Source organism: Trachurus trachurus (assembly GCF_905171665.1).
Source record: "Trachurus trachurus genome assembly, chromosome: 7".
In the NCBI taxonomy this organism is placed as follows: Eukaryota; Metazoa; Chordata; class Actinopteri; order Carangiformes; family Carangidae; genus Trachurus; species Trachurus trachurus.
In genome coordinates this window covers 35106081-35123651 of record NC_139901.1, presented here as the reverse complement: position 1 = coordinate 35123651, position 17571 = coordinate 35106081, and the positions used below count along the sequence as shown (strand labels likewise).

Genomic DNA, 17571 nt, shown 5'->3' with positions numbered 1-17571 from the left:
CTTGCTACAAGGAGAGTGGAGGCTCCTTCACATCGCTGCTGGAAACCAGACCTGCATCAGAGCCTCTGACCCGGTGTCAGCTCTCCTCTCCTCTCCTCTCGGTGCAGCTGGCACCGCGACACAAACGCACCCCGTAAACAGTAAAGTTAATCTCTTGTTTATGACAGATACGACTACACACAATACACATCTTAACCAGTCTATGATCATAAAGGCCCTTTCACACCGGAGACGTATTTTTCGTGCGAATAATTCGCACGTCAATATTTTTTTTCGAACCCCGGTTTTCATAACGGGTCCTTTCACACCGACCGCGAATGTTTCGCGGCGAAAATGCGGCACAATTTTTTTTCCGAGCGAGGTCGATTTTTCTGAGCTTTCGCCCGGCGAATAAACGCATCAACCAATCATGTGGCGTGAAAAGGAGGTAGCTACGTCACACCCACCACGTCAGAACGGTCAGAACACACACAGCTGTTTCCCATAACAGACGGTGGCTGCACAGTCTCTCACAGGAAAAAGAAGTTGTTGTTTCACCGTCTTTGCTCTCATCTCTGCCAGTCAGCCCCTCCACCTGCCGTCTCTCTGGGCACGTACACACACACACACACACACACACACACACACACACACACACACACACACACACACACACACACACACACACACGGGCGCATGGACACGTGCTTGGCCGCTAATGTAAACAATAAATAACCTGTGTCTCGGAGGAGAGAGGAGGAGGAGGAGAGAGGAGAAGAGAGGAGGAGGAGAGGAAGAGGAGGAGGAGAAGAGAGGAGGAGGAGGAGGAGGAGGGAGGAAGAGGAGAGAGGAGGAGAGGAAGAGGGGGGGTAAGTGGAAAGAGGAGAAATAGCAATAGAGTGTGTGATCAGATATTGATCAGTGATCAGACAGTGAGCTGCTGCTGTGTTGAGTAAAGTTGGTAACAACAGTGGCATAACGTAGCAGCGAATACGTGAGGGATAATTAACAGATTAGAAATGACGTGGAGGTGAAGAACCTCCCGTCGCAAAGCGAAACTTTGGAATTTAATTGTCGCATCGTCGCATATTCGCGTCGCCGCCGGTGTGTATGGTTTTGATGCGAAATATTTGGCCGCGAATATTTCGCAATTTCGTGTCGTTTATTCGTTACGTCCGCGGTGTGAAAGGGCCTTAACACGTGTATGGTAATCCATCGATCCACTGATTGATTATCAAAGGCTTCAAATGCACGACCGGGAGGAGGCTCGGCAAAACAGCGGAAGTGACCGGTCATGCAGATTCGCTAAATTATGCAATTTTAAATCAATGAAAGTCGTATGTTGATCAGAATTATGTTTCAAATTAATTATTTCACTCGTAAACCGTGTAATAAGCGGGATAATGTACAGTTGGTCGGTTGTTATGGAGAAATAAACCCCGACAGGTTGTATGGAACCCCGACGCGAAGCGGAGGGGTTCCATACAACATGAAGGGGTTTATTTCTCCATAACAACCTCCGAACTATACATTATCCCTTACATAACATTTGAATTTTGACCACCGCACACACATATAGAGAGTCCTTATAGAGGGTTGAGGTTGAGGTTGAGGATGCAGAAGTTGTGTGTTTGTGGTGTGTGTTTGTGGTGTGTGTTTCAGGTGTTCATGTCCTGAAGCTGTTGGACAGTTTCTCTGTCAAAGAGAAAGTTAGAGTGTGAGGCTGGCTGTCTGGCAGCACGGAGCGAGCTGCAGTCGTCTGCTGTTACCAGCCAGTAGATTGAATCAGTTCAGAGGATTATACAGCAGCAGCTACAGCAGCAGAGTCTTTATTAGAGACATGGGGCCCTAGTTTGGTGGCGCAGCGCAGGTGGCGCAAGGTAGCGCAGCCGGTCTAATGCAAGTTTCGACCAGCGCAGCCGAGCGCAAAGTCAGATTGGAAGATTTGTAGATCGCGCTGCGCTGAGATAGGCGTGGCCGCGCAGCAGGGGGAGGCGTCACAGATTCAGCTTGGTGCAGAGGAAGTTTCGTGGGAAAATGTCCCGCCGAGGTTGCGCTGAAAGCTCGCCACCTCCAACCAGGTCTACTCTCAGCGCAGGGCAGAGCGCAGCAGGTGCAGTGGAAGTTTGGCTGACTGACCTGCAGTGCACACACGTCACCAAGACCTCACAGGCAGATCTCCACAGTTCCAGACACATTTCAATGCAATAAATATCCACAATAACCACTATTTAATGCAACTAATGGAATCAACAGTGAATTTATATCTATATAGATTGTCCCGTCACATCTGACGTCAGATCAAAGCAGAGATCAAAGGCTGTCGGTGCGTAAAGGAAACTCCACCTGAATTAACACAGCAGGGACGAACTGGCACTGAAAAGCAGCTGTGGATGTCCCAAGCAGGACTGAGGGTGGATGACTGCATGTCGCTGCCGTGTTGAGATACCACTCTGCCCTTGTGATGATCCGCTTTATTTATTTATTTATTTACTTATTAATTCATTAGAGCGAGCGACCGCATCAGGCAGCCTTAATGAAAAACAAAACACAAATCATCATCTCTCTTAGTCCACCACAACAGCCTCGGTATCAGATAGTCAGTATATAGCCTACTACAGTATACTATCTCTATCACAGAAAAAAAGAGAAAAAAAGAGACGGACAGAGAGAGAGAGAGAGAGAGAGGGAGAGAGAGAGCGTCCTTTACGCTGATTTTATCCGTTACGCATGGTGTTTGTTTATCTTTGTCTCATCATCTTGCACAGGGTTTGAATAAATGTGAGTTTCTTTATTAGTTTATTAGTTGTTGTTTCTTACATTGGGCAGGGGTTCTCAGTGTATCAGATCAAACCTGATTAAGGATATTTGTATTATTATTAGTAAACTCATTGTTGGTCACTCTGAGCTCGGACCTCCGGGGAAACAGCTGTTTCCTCCGGGGAGAGGTTCGGCCTCTGGCGTCGCTGTTTCCTCCGTCCATGTCCAAGTATAAAATGACAAACTTGCAGCGCGCATCGCCCTCCGCGCAGTTAAAGGTGAGGAGAGGAGCTCATTTGATTGGTGAAGATCTGACTCGGCTGTGTCAAACCCACTCCACGCCTTTCTCTCCTCCTCCTGTCTCCCTCCCGCCCTCTCTCCTCCCTCTTCGCCGTTTGCGCCGGTGGGAGGGACGAGGGGAGGGATTGCGCCGGTCTAAGTCTGACTGCACGGCCCACCAAACTTGCGAAATGGACCTGGACCACACCCCATTGGCGTGGCGAAGCTGCGCTGCACTTAGACTTCGCTCGGTCTACGAGACTAGGGCCCAAGGAGTCAAACCAGAGTTAGAGACAGAGCATTATGAAGCAGCAAACACACTTTGATGTCACGGCTGAACATCTCAGGCTTATTTGGGAGATTGTGGGAGGAGAGATGCTAACAGCTAACAGCTAACTGCAAACAGCTAACTGCTAACACCGCCAGAGATCAGTGTGTTTCTGCTTCAGAGGAGTCAGTGATACACTCTGGACTCTGATGAGGTGTTTTATTCACCGGTGGATCTCTGATGAGGTGTTTTATTCACCGGTGGATCCCTGATGAGGTGTTTTATTCACCGGTGGATCTCTGATGAGGTGTTTTATTCACCGGTGGATCTCTGATGTGGTGTTTTATTCACCGGTGGATCTCTGATGAGGTGTTTTATTCACCGGTGGATCACTGATGAGGTGTTTTATTCACCGGTGGATCTCTGATGAGGTGTTTTATTCACCGGTGGATCTCTGATGAGGTGTTTTATTCACCGGTGGATCCCTGATGAGGTGTTTTATTCACCGGTGGATCTCTGATGAGGTGTTTTATTCACCGGTGGATCTCTGATGAGGTGTTTTATTCACCGGTGGATCTCTGATGAGGTGTTTTATTCACCGGTGGATCACTGATGTGGTGTTTAGCTGGTTTCACTAATGCCGTTCTCCTGTTCCCACTAGTATGTGACAGAAAGGAGAAAGGTTTCTTCATGCAGCGGAGTTTCAGGGGTTAAACAACTTTCACGCTCGGCTGACTGAGGCAGTCGCGTTGCCATGGAAACAGCGCTGTCAATCACATTTGATCAAAAGGAATCCACGATGAAACAAATGATCTGAGACGTCGAGAGCAAAGTTATTGATTCATGACCAAAGAGTCGAACACAGTTTCCTGTTCCTCTGCAGTTCATCTCGGTGTCCGTAGCAACGGCTTCGTGATCACACGGTGACTCATCCGTCTTTTACATTTGAACATTTGTGTCTTTGTATTAGTGAATGTAAAGCAGACGAGTTGTTCCCGTGTCACATGGTGACGCACGGTGCAGCTTTGAAACTAAACCAGAAAGACAAAGTGTCTCACTCATCTGTCTGTTGTTTCTCTGCTGCCGTGAACTCACTTTAATGTCTTTTTTTTATTTTAACAACTTTATTGAGAACACGAGTATACACAGGACTGAATACAGTTAGATGAAATAAGTGTATACAACATTAATACACAACCAAACCATCATAAATACGCCAGGGGATGACAGTCACAGCAAGACAGAAGAAACATAAACTTAAATAAATATGTTGTAAAGTTTACAGAGATCAGACGTTTTAACAGCTTTTTTATTCTCACAGTCACAGAGGGAGGAGATATACTGACCAACATGCAGACAGGTCCAAGAAGTTTGGCTTCTTACCAGAACATTTAGACTCATGTAGATATACAATTTGGATAAAATAATTAACAAATGAATCATATAAAACTGAGAATTTAGATTTTTATCATATTCAGTGAAGCCAAACAAAACATTTTTCCATCATAAATTAAACTGGGGATTATAACTTTAATGTCTTTATACTTTCACTCTGCACCTTTACAGTCTCAGCTCCATCTGAGCGTCTCGTTGGACTTCTGTCCTCGTCCCCGTTCACAGACACAGAGACAATCAAACATGGTTCTGCAGGTTAAAGGACAATTCCGGGTAAATTCATCAACTCAAGGCTGTATGTTCCTATCATTTTAGGTCTAACAGAAGGAATCTGAAGGTTTTCAGTTTAATGTCTCCTGTTTTGCGGTAGTTATGGTCTGTCCCCGCGTCGCCACGGCAACGATGAATGGGAGTGGATTGAAGTTCTGCTGCTTAGGCTGTTTCCATCCCTCAAAGCCACAGACAGCGTCAGATGGCGACTCAAACATGCACCAAGAAGTTTATTTACTTCAACAAGCCGACATGTTTGTAAAACTAGATCTAATCCTCTTAATCACGTACAAATCTCTTCATGGTCTATAGCTCCACGGTACATTTCAGAGCTCTTAACCTCGTATTTAGCATCAAGATCCCTCAGATCTGAAAATCAGATGCTGCTCGTTGTCCCACGTAGAAACTCAGGACGAAGGGAGATCGTGTTGTTTCTGTTTTAACTCCACTGCTGTGGAACAAGCTCCCCCTCGGCATCAGATCAGCTGAGTCTGTGCAGCATTTTAAAAAGCTTTTAAAAACCCACATGTAGCGACTGGCATTTGTGCAGTCATTTTAATGTTTGTTTGTTTTTTGTTTCTATTGTCTTATCCATTTCCACTAGTTTATCTTCTGCCTGTTCACTGTTTTCCTGTCGGATGTTTCCTTACTTTCTAATTGCTTTATTTGTTCAATGATATTGTATTTGTATTTTGTGAAGCAGCTTGTAACCTTGGTTTTGAAAGGTGCTATAGAAATAAAGTTTATTATTATTATTATTATTTATTATTATAATTCAAAGTCTGGCGGAGTCGAGACCCAAGTTGATGCTCGGTGTGTTCAGGTGCAGTGGGAAGCTCCCGTTGGTGTCATAAACACAGGAATATCAACTCTGGACTTGATTCAAGGAAGGAGCAATTAAACTGAAAATCTTCAGATTCCTTCTGTTAGACCTAAAATGTTAGAAAAATACAGCCTGAGTTGAATTTGCCTGGAGTTGTCCTTTAATACGACTCCAGTCTGTTGACTTTCCTGTCACCGAGTAGAGAAATGGAAATAAGTAACTTTCAGGCTGACGGTGGCTGCAGCCGGTAGAAACGTCTCGGTTCTCTGCTACTTTACTGTTTGTGCTCATACATCGTCCAGTTTAACTCTGATTAAGGTGAATTCATGCAGAAGAAAATGGATTTTAAATCACATCATCTGTGTGTTTCAGTCGGATGAGGAGGACTCTGGTATCAGTCGGACTAACGCGGTCACATTCACTGCAGTCGTCCAGTTAGAGGCGGATTAAGACCAGAATCTGTTTTTACTAGTGTCATGTAAACGTTACGTACTGAGAGAATAACAGAGAGAGACAGAGAGAGACGAGAGGCAGAGAACACGAAACCAGGGAAGAGACGAACACTGGGAGACGATCTGAACTAGAGACAGAAACAGAGCTGTAGAGAGACTGAGAAAGAAGAACAGATCTAGTGGAGGAGAGAGAGTTGATCTCTGATGTCGAAACGCAGCAGAACTCAGCAGCCATGAAATATTCTGTCTGAAGACGCTCGGCCTGCAAGTCTCAACATGCAGAGAGAGGGGGAGGGAAGAGGGGAGGGGAAGAGGAGAGGAGAGAGAAGAGAGGAGGAGGCAGGGAAGAAAGAAAGAGAGAAAGAAAGAAATATCTTTATTATCCACAATGTGGAAATTTGTCTTTGGCTTCACCACTTACAATACACATAAAACCACATAAAATACAACACAATAACACACAATAAACAGCAAAAGAGATAAAGAGTAAAAAGGTGATGTACAGAGCTCCAAAGTCCTGAAATGCATTTATGAATTTAATATTGTGATTATGGTTATTACGGTATGAATGATTTCTTAAAGATATATTAAAAAGAAAGAAAGAGAGAACCAGAACCTTTTGTCTGAGTGAATGAATGCGTCTCATCACAGAGACACAACAGAAACACAACGTGTGCGTGTGAAGAGATTCAACACGACTGCACAGACTCACAACACAACTGGAGGCACAAACACACAACGACTGCACACAGAGACAAAACACAACGAGACAACTAACTGCACCGTAACCAGGACAACAGGAGGGAGAGAGGACTGACCTGAGAGCAGTTCAGGTTAAAGGAGAATAACCATGTTTTTTTACAACCTGGACCTTATTTCTAGGATAAACTCTGATCATTTCCTCACCAGATAACTTTGGTGTCATTCCAAGTGGTTGTGATGAAATGAGCTCCAGCCGAGAGGCGCGTATATCCGTATAATGGAGTCTACAGGGTCTACATAACACATTATCTGCAGAGAAACTCCTTCATTTCACCAATATTTAGTTGTGATAGGCTAGTGCTATTCCCCTCTGAGTCCGGGGTTAGCTGTTATCAACATCCGGGGTCTGTAGGTTGACCTGCTGACCTCTGACCTGGATGATGCACTGCAAAAACTCTAAATCCTTCCAAGAATATTTGTCTTATTTCTTGTCAAAATGTCTCATTTTTAGTCAAAACTAATCTCTTTCCACTTAAAATAAGACTCATCACCTAAAAATGAACTTGTTTTTAGATCATTTTCACTTGTTTCAAACTAATTTTCACTTGAAATAAGTAGAAAAATCTGCCAGTGAAAGCAAGTTTTTTGTGCTTGTAATAAAAAGAAAAACTTGCTCCACTATCAGATTTTTCTACTTATTTCAAGTGAAAATCTGCTTGAAAGAAGTAAAAAGTGTCTAAAAACAAGCTGCTTTTAATGTGATGAGTCTTATTTTAAGTAGAATGAGATTTGTTTTGACTAGAAATAAGACAAATATTCTTGGTAAGAGTTTGAGTTTTTGCAGTGTACTGACCTCTGACCTGGATGATGTCATCTCTGAGCTTGTTGCTAATGCTAATGCTACGGTTTGTTTCTGCGTGTTTCTGACTTGTCAGAACAAAATGAGCAGCTGGATGAAGTTCAGCTTCCACAGGCTTCCTCTCCTCAACCTGGACTCACTAAAGCTCCGGCTAGTTGAGATAAAAATGGACCCGAATGCCGAAGCAGAATGATTATTATCAGAATGAGCCGCGTGGCGGTCGGAGATGACACACTGCAAAAACTCTACATCTTTCCAAGAATATTTGTCCTTTTTTTTGTCAAAATGTCTCATTTCTAGTCCAAACTAATCTCTTTCCTCTTAAAATAAGACTCATCACCTAAAAATGAACTTGTTTTTAGATCATTTTCACTTGTTTCAAACTAATTTTCACTTGAAATAAGTAGACGTTTTTTGTGTTTGTAACAAGAAAGAAAAACTTGCTCCACTGTCAGATTATTTTAAGTGAAAATCTGTTTGAAAGAAGTAAAAAGTGTCTAAAAACAAGCTGCTTTTAATGTGATGAGTCTTATTTTAAGTAGAATGAGATTTGTTTTGACTAGAAATAAGACAAATATTCTTGGAAGGATTTAGAGTTTTTGCAGTGCATCATCCAGGTGAGAGGTCAGCAGGTCAACCTACAGACCCCGGATGTTGATAACAGCTAACCCCGGACTCAGAGGGGAATAGCACTAGCTTATCACAACTAAATCTTGGTGAAATGAAGGAGTTTCTCTGCAGATAATGTGTTATTTAGAGGCTGCATTCTGCTGCTGCCCTAGCTGTAGTACTGGACCTTCAGACTGACGGTCTCTAACACAGACCTGTAGTTTCTGGACCGACAGTAGAAGGTGTAGAATAGAGGAGTGAGAGAAGGAAGAAGAGGAGAGGGAGGAAGAACATCATCTAAAGAGGAAAAATAGAGACGAGGAGGGAAAGAAGAAATGAGAAGAGAAGAGAAGAGAAGAGAAGAGGAGCTGGAGGCCAAACTGAATGGAGGAGGAAGAGGAGGAAGAGGGGTGGTAGGGAGAGGGAAATATCTGACTGCAATGCGTTTTTGTAAAGTTTTATTCAGGGCAACTCACACAAACAAAACTTCAGTTTATTTCAAGCAACACACACACACACACACACACACACACACACACACACACACACACACACACACACACACACACTGACTGGCTGCTGAGGCTCGATGAAGCTGTTAAAGGTGTGTCTGTCTGTGTGTGTGTGTGTGTGTGTGTGTGTGTGTGTGTGTGTGTGTGTGTGTGTGTGTGTGTGTGTGTGTGTGTGTGTGTGTGTGTGTGTGTGTGTGTGTGTGTGTGTGTAAATGGTCTAAATGGTCTGTATTTATATTTTGTTTGTTTGTATATTTATATATTGTGTGTGTTTCATAATGTCTGCACCATGTATTCTGTTGTCAACATGTTTAATGACAGACTTTGTGACCTTATTCCATCTCCTCTCCATCACATCACATCACATCACATCACATGTCTATAATCAGACTATAGGAAGAAGTCTCATATTAAAGGGAAATAAACTGAAACTGAAATGTACTACTGTAGTTTCAGTCTAGTTTGTAAAGATCTGCAGTTATGGAACGATCTGGACAAAGACCTACAAACATCTTCAACTGCACTATCTATGTATATGCAGGATAGTGATGTAATCTTTTCATTTTTACAATTATGATTTGTGACTGATGCTGACCAGGCTACTTGGTACTGGTTAGGATTAGGAGTTCCTTTTCTTTTCTTTTCTTTTCGGGGGGGTTGAGGGGGGTTATGGGTTGTATGTGAGTGTGTGAGAGTGGAAATGTAGATTAACCTGTGGTGCAAAATGTATTATGTGGCTATGTGTATGTCTATGTATATTATATGTCCTCTTCCTGTGTGTGTCTTCCTGTCATTTTCTGTGTCTGGGCCTCTTTTTAAAAGTTCTTGAGCTTCTCAGGGTTAACCCATTTCACTTATGAAACTACACATATTGTAATGATTTTAAAACCTTTTCTCTATGTGAATAAAGATGAGTGGTTTTGTTGTTTCCTACAGATACACCAAGATGAAAACAGCCACTAACATCTACATCTTCAACCTGGCCCTGGCCGACTCCCTCTACCTGGCCACGCTGCCCTTCCAGGTAGGAACCACTCACTAACCAGCTCTGCACTCCGCACTCTGCACAGCTTTAAAGGACAATTACGGCCATTTTTTTTTACCTCTAAGGCCTAGTCCACACGAACACGGGTATTTTTGAAACCGAACTTTTCTGGCCCCCGGTTAAAACAATTTTTGCGTCCACACCGCCGGTGTGATAAAAAATAACTCTGTCATGTAACCGCAAAATCCGCCTCAAACAATGTCATGCGCATGCCAAAGCATAATTTTTTCCAGCCCTTCAAAGTGCAGGAAAAACACAGTTTTTATTTGGACCTAACCAACTGCTGATCGGCGGGCGCTAACCCTGGGCGGAGGGATACGTGAGTTGGTTAGGTCCAAATAAAAACTGTGTTTTTCCTGCACTTTGAAGGGCTGGAAAAAATTATATTATAGCGAACAATGGAACTGTGTATTTTTTTTCAGGTAAAACCTCTTTTAGGCCGTGAAAATAGGCCGTTTCTTTGGGTCTGTTCACAACACTGTATGTTGTAAATCTCTGGGCAGGGCTATTATGGGCTGGCGTTGCTAACGGGAGGAGTGCAGAGAGTCTTCTACTGCAATTAAAGTACTTAGGGGCTATTTGGAGATCATACAACCCCACTTTAAAAAAAATGATACTATCCCTTTAAATTGATGCAGGGGTCAAAAATGACCGTAATTCTCCTTTAAACTTGGACTAACCAGCTAACTGAATCCTCAACAGCTGATTGAATGTGTTGTTGTAAACTCAGATCTTCATTGGTCAGTGTTTGGTGCGACGCTGGGTGTCGCCATGACACTCCATTCATTACATCTTAGATTAACGTTAGCTGGGCTAACCGTTAGCTGTTAGCCGTTAGCAGTGTCAATAAACAGTAATTTAATGAACGCTCCATGAAAAAATATTTTCTCCAGTGGATATCCTAGTTCCAACATGACTGAGCTAACTGGAGTAGTTTCATGTGGTGTCCCACAACGGGAGGGTTTTAACAGCTGACGTCCTGCTGTTAGCTTAGCTACCGCCGTTAGCTTAGCTGTCAGCAGCAGCTAAGCTAACGGCTACGATAACCATGACTAGTTGCAGAGGTGTGCACACAGAAATAGTAATGTTTGTTCAATAATTCGTTTTCTAGACTTAACAAACATCAGATTTAGTCAGGACGGTTTTGGCAGCCCGGAGCCCCCACATTTGGTACCTACACCGGTGGCTAACGCTACCAGTTAGCCTCTAACGCTACGGGTTAGCCGCTCGCTAGAACTGGTGGCTAACGCTACCAGTTAGCCGCTCGCTAGAACCGGTGGCTAACGCTACCAGTTAGCCGCTCGCTAGAACCGGTGGCTAACGCTACCAGTTAGCCGCTCGCTAGAACCGGTGGCTAACGCTACCAGTTAGCCGCTCGCTAGAACCGGTGGCTAACGCTACCAGTTAGCCGCTCGCTAGAACCGGTGGCTAACGCTACCAGTTAGCCGCTCGCTAGAACCGGTGGCTAACGCTACCAGTTAGCCGCTCGCTAGAATGCTACTACGGAGTGAAACGGAAGTTGAAAACCCACTTCCATTGTGGTGTGACGCAATGGATCATGGGAAAATAAAGTGGGTGATAGCTCCAGTCTGAACTTTGTGTTTCCAGGGCACGGACGTGTTCCTGGGCTTCTGGCCGTTCGGCAACGCGCTGTGCAAGGCGGTGGTTTCCATCGACTACTACAACATGTTCACCAGCACCTTCACGCTGACGGTGATGAGCATGGACCGCTACGTGGCCGTCTGCCACCCCGTCAAAGCTCTGGACATGAGGACGCCGCACAAGGCCAAGGTAACGGCTCACTCAGCTCTCAGATCGCTCTGGAGGAGTAAAACACTTTACATTATCACAGCATCTCACTGTGCTGGTTCAGAAACCATGGTAACAGACTCTGAGTTAAAACCTGAACTGTCCAGTAGAGTTATGGTTTCAGAACAGTTGGTTCAATCAGTTGTGTGTTGTAGTTGTTGTGTAAACGTCTTCTCCTCCTCCGTGTGGTCAGGTGGTCAACATCTGTGTGTGGGTTCTGGCTTCGGCCTTCGGCGTTCCGGCCATGGTGATGGGGAACGTCGAGGAGGAGACCGAACACGACAGTGAGTAGTCAACACACACACACACACACACACACACACACACACACACACACACACACACACACACACACACACACGTATATATACAGTAGCCTATACACGTATGATCACATGCCTCACAGCAGCGGTTGTGAACTGAATGTTGATGTCGTATTAATATTCAGAAAGCAGCCGAGCTGTGCAACACGCTGCAGCTCTAACAGAGTCAGGAGATGTGTAATATCTGCTGCTGGAGGTGGTGTGTGTGTGTGTGTGTGTGTGTGTGTGTGTGTGTGTGTGTGTGTGTGTGTGTGTGTGTGTGATTGCCTCAGGATGTGAGTGTGTGGAGCTGGTTGCTGCTCAGTGTGGAGCTGCTGTTTCCATCTGCAGCAGATGAAGCTGCTACTGCAGCCAGATACCATATACTGTATATTAACCCTCCAGGCCGTGGTTATGCTCATTACACCACGGCTGAGGGCCGTTGTTCGGCCCGACACAACATGAAACTACTCCAGTTAGCGAATCGTGTTGTAACAAAGATATTCGCTGAAAAAAATAGTTTTTTACGTGGCCCGTTGATTGAGTTATGAGTTATTAAAGACGCCGCTAACGGCTCGGCACTCTGGCCCGTAGCGATAACCGATCCATGACTCTACAACAGATTCATCTAGGACTTCATGGCTGATCTGTATCGGTTCAGGAGGCTGCTACCGATAGGCTACAGCCCAATCTCTCACCTGTTAAACCGTATATCCGGTCGCATCGGTTTATCCTTCACAACCCTATTGTCCCAACTGACTGATGCTTCATGAAACAGACTGTCTGGTAAAGGAGCAGACTGTCTAATAGAGGAGAGAACCAATGAGGAGGCTTCTGTTTCTGAGGGGATTTAGGTTAGGTTAGTTTATTGGTCTCCACCAGGGAGAAATTTGTCGCGGAGACAGGGAACATGTTGCATACATAAAAACACATAGAGTACAAAAAGAACATCAAGTTAAAAGACTGGTGGAGTAAACAGACCACTGGACAATCCTGCACATGCAGCAAGATGATGTGAACGTCATTCACATGCATCCACACCGCTACTCTAACTTACAGCCAGAGAGGACGGACAGTAATTAACCTTCAAAGAGAAGAAAAAAACCCTTTTTAAAGTCGTTTCTGCTGCAAACTGAGAAAGAGAAACTGAGGATGTTCTGGTCGAGTCAACACAACGGACTAATAACACCTGATGAACAACAGCAGCTTCATCCTCTCTCCTCTGGCTGCTCATCATCATCACTTTCTGTTGAGTAGAGCAGCTGAGTCTTCCTGCAGTGTGTGTGTGTGTGTGTGTGTGTGTGTGTGTGTGTGTGTGTGTGTGTGTGTGTGTCTGTGTGTGTGTGTCTGTGTGTGTGCTGCCGTACATCATCTCACTCAGACATTCATTTAACACACACACACACTCATGGACTGAGTTATAGTCGACTATTAATAGGAAAGTGTTGCAGGGGAGCAAGCTGTGTGTGTGTGTGTGTGTGTGTGTGTGTGTGTGTGTGTGTGTGTGTGTGTGTGTGTGTGTGTGTGTGTGTGTGTGTGTGTGTGTGTGTGTGTGTGTGTGTGTGTGTGTGTGTGTGTGCGTGTGTGTGTGTGTGTGTGTGTGTCGGGGCAGTGCGTTTGCCTTATAAGGTTGTGTGAGTGTGATGAGTGTTTATGTGAAGTGAAGTGAAGTGACGGCGCTGGCTGGCAGTCGTCGTCGTGGTGACAAACGTAGCTACAGATGCAGCTCGTCGCCTAAAAAGGCCAGAAACATTCAAAGAATTCAGCTCGGTCGCCACGGTAACAGGTGCCCTGAACGTCCCATATGATTATGGTCTGTAGCTATAGGTACAAAGCTGAGAAAAGAGAAAAGCAGCGTGACTGGTCGTCCATAGGACAGACTGAACTCCTCCTTCACCTTCAGCTTCATGAATGTTTCATTGTCTCTTCATCACAGATGTGCAGCAGGTCGAGGCTGCAGTGAAGCTCCATCTTTCACTGAGATATAAGATTATAAATGATTCTCTGTAGAAAGATGAAGACTTTAATGGAATTAAACCGTAAAGGACAGAAAAGAGCAGGATACTGATGAGAGACGGGATGGAGAGGAAGGGGAAGAGATGAATAACAGGGAGTTTGGTTATAAATGTTATAAAGAGGAAGTTCCAGCTCTGTTATGTGTCGCTGTGTAAACAGACTTTAGACTTTAGACCACAGGTTGTTAGTCGTGTGTTGAAGCTGCTTCGTTCTTCTAGCTCTGTTTTCTTATTGCACATCTCCAAGTTTCTGTGTGATTTGATCTGCAGATGGTTCACACCGCTCCACTCCCACATGATGGACCGGTCTGAACCGGTCTGAACCGGCCTGAACCGGCCTGAACCTGCAGTGGCTCTGAGAGCTGGAATAATCAGATTACTGAACAGCTTTCAGTTTGTTATTAGATTAGATCTGATGTGGTAGAAACCACTGGCGGTCCTGGTGCTGGTCTGTGGTTCTGTGGCCTCCTCCTCTCTGCCAGACACTCAGACTTGTCGTAGGACTTGTCCATCACTGACTCATCAACTAGATGCTGAGATCCCCCCCCCCCCCCCCCCCCCCCCCCAGCAGAGACCCTCGGCCTCACACCGAGCTGCATCATGGAGCTGATGGTTCATACGAATACGAATATGAATACGAATACGACAACTTTATTATCCACAGAGTGTAAATTCCTGTTTGGTTTCACCACCATAGACGTGTCTCACAACATCAGAACATAACTAGAAAATTTCCTCTCGGGAAATTTTGAATGGGCCACGGGGCTACTGCGGGTTGTGCCATCTCTGTCAACATGGGAATCAAACCCACGATCTTAAGGTCAAGACAGAGCTGATCAGACAGACACATGATCATCTTTCTATAAGCACTGATATGGAGGAGCTGTAACCACATTAGGTTAACTGTATGTGTGTGTGTGTGTGTGTGTGTGTGTGTGTGTGTGTGTGTGTGTGTGTGTGTGTGTGTGTGTGTGTGTGTGTGTGTGTGTGTGTGTGTGTAATCACATGAAGTTACCTGTGTGTGTGTGTGTGTGTGTGTGTGTGTATAATCACATGAAGTTACCTGTGTGTGTGTGTGTGTGTGTGTGTGTGTAATCACATGAAGTTACCTGTGTGTGTGTGTGTGTGTGTGTGTGTGTGTATAATCACATGAAGTTACCTGTGTGTGTTAGAGTGTGGGAGAGGAGGGTATGTGTGTATTTGTATGTTACCTGTGTGTGTGTGTGTGTGTGTGTGTGTGTGTGTGTGTGTGTGTGTGTGTGTGTGTGTGTGTGTGTGTGTGTGTGTGTGTGTGTGTGTGTGTGTGTGTGTGTGTGTGTGTGTGACTGTAATCACATGAAGCTGGTTCTAGAGTCTGTGTGTGTGTGTGAGACTATGAGCTGCATCCTGTGTCAGTCTGATTTAGCTGTGTCAATGTTTATAAACATTTAAACGAGCGCCAGGTGGATTGTTTATGAAGTTAACGAGCTCTGGCCTGGTTACCACAGCAACTCCAGGTGGTTACCACGGCGATAGGGGCCCCCCAGGCTGAGACAGACAGAAACGTGGAGAAAAAGAGCCATTTTCTGCCTCTGCACCGGTCTCACATTTAGGCTTAGCATGACAAAACGGTAACTCCTATCAGAACAAAACACAGATCAACGTTGCTCTAAGGACTTACTGAAAATTTTGGTACGATTTGGTGTTTCTACAGTAAATATTTTGGAGACGCTGGCAGTTTTAAAACATCAGGCCGTTCTGCTTCTCTCAGAAAATATTTGTATTGGAGTCAATGAGGAGCAGAGACAGACGTGGCCACACTTAGAGGCTCAGAGTTTAAATTCTGTAAGTCTCTCTGATATTTTGAGCAGATGATGAGTGACAGGACAAGTTTGTCTTACAAATTCTGAAAAAATTATGTGTGTAGAGTGTAAATTGTGGCCGGGCCGAGTTTGGAAAGAGAAAAAATCTGGAGTTTTTCTGGCATCTCTCCCACTCTAACCGACGATGTCACGCACTCTGACACGAACGTTCCGTCCAATACACACCCATTATAATCTCATAATTTCTCCAAAAATGATCATGGTCATTGAACAGGGATTGATCAAAAACTATATGACCTATCAAAACGTGGAGTAATACGACAATACACAAGACTTGTGTCTACTGTTTAAAGTTTAAATGGAGTCTCTAGGTGAAAGTATGCCTGAGCAGTAGACGTTTGTTAAACTCCGATGATTGGTCTTTTTCGGTCTTTTTTTTTCGCCCGTCCCATTGACTTACATGCAAAAATTTTGCGCAGTTTTTCGCGACTTACGTCGCGAATAATTCGTACACTGTTGAGAAAAGTAATAGCACACCGATCCCGATCAGGACGCACGTTTTGATATTTGCGAATCGAAAGTCGGCCGGAAGTGGAAAAATAATAATAATAAGAAAAAATCCACACAATAACAGTAGTGCCCGGTGCGATTGCCCGTGGCCATAATAACACAATAAAAAACATTTCAAGGATAGAAAAATATATAAAAATAGACTATGGCAGCAACTGTACTTCACACATCACACATTCAAGTACATGATTTAGTAATTTCATAAAGCACAGCACAGTACGAAGCTGCTGTGCAGGGAAACCCCTCGCTACCTAGCTACCGCATTCTGGTCTTATTTATTGCGCTGACAGCTTCTGGGACAAAGGACTGGTTGTAGAGGTTCTTCCTTGCCGTCGGTCGTCTAAACCGCTTCCCCGAAGACAACAGCTCAAACTCGCTGTACATGGGATGAGAGGAGCAGCTTTACTTCTAATTAATTCATCACAGAGACAGCTCAGATGTTTCTGTGACTTCCCTCAAATCTTAGAGGCCACGTTCACTATTCTCTGCAGTTTGTTTCTCCCAAAACTTTATTAACCATGGTCAACAGGACAACATCATCTGCAAAGAACTTGACTTGTTTCTTTGCTGCAGCCTTGGGCCCGTTATTCCTTCTGCTTCATGGACAGAAATGAAACCTCTGTGGTGTTCTGATGGAGCTCTCTCCACCTTCTCTCCAGTTTCCTCTGACTTCACCTCCTCTTTGTTTCAGCCTCACAGACCTGGTTGAAGCTTTGAAGCTTTGTCTCCTCTAGAGCTTTCCTTCTTCTCCCACTCACACATACAGGAGATATGTATCTGTATGTAGCTGTAGCTGCAGCCAGACTGTTAACTCCACCTGAGAGAAGCTTGTTATTCCTCTCTGCTCTGCCCTTCACTGGCTTCCTGGCAGGTTTTTATCAGACTGTGCTTCAGTTTCTTAAAGCTGTGGTCAGGTTCTTCATTATAGATGTGGATTGATTCTCTCCTCTGAGCCTGAGAAGCTGAGAAGTTCTCAGATCTCTGTCTGAATCCATCTTTTATTCATCCTCCCTGTTGCTGTTTGTGGGTTAGACTTAAGGTCTTTGCACACTGAGTCCATTTTTTTTGGTCTGAAATTGCCGCACGTCAAAAACTAACTTGGACCTCATGTTGTGTCGAT

At 44.5% G+C, this 17571-nt stretch overlaps 1 protein-coding gene across 1 annotated transcript in view; it reads left to right on the top strand.

Moving 5' to 3' along the window:
• Window positions 1–17571, top strand: part of oprl1 (opiate receptor-like 1) — a gene marked incomplete at its 3' end in the record, with an annotated part of 83803 nt that overhangs the window by 46543 nt on the left and 19689 nt on the right. Inside the window, exons 3-5 of the mRNA XM_083975350.1 lie at window positions 9845–9932; window positions 11562–11744; window positions 11956–12046. Of these exons, the coding sequence (XP_083831476.1) occupies window positions 9845–9932; window positions 11562–11744; window positions 11956–12046 (362 nt within the window). The remainder of the gene's footprint in view (window positions 1–9844; window positions 9933–11561; window positions 11745–11955; window positions 12047–17571) is intronic.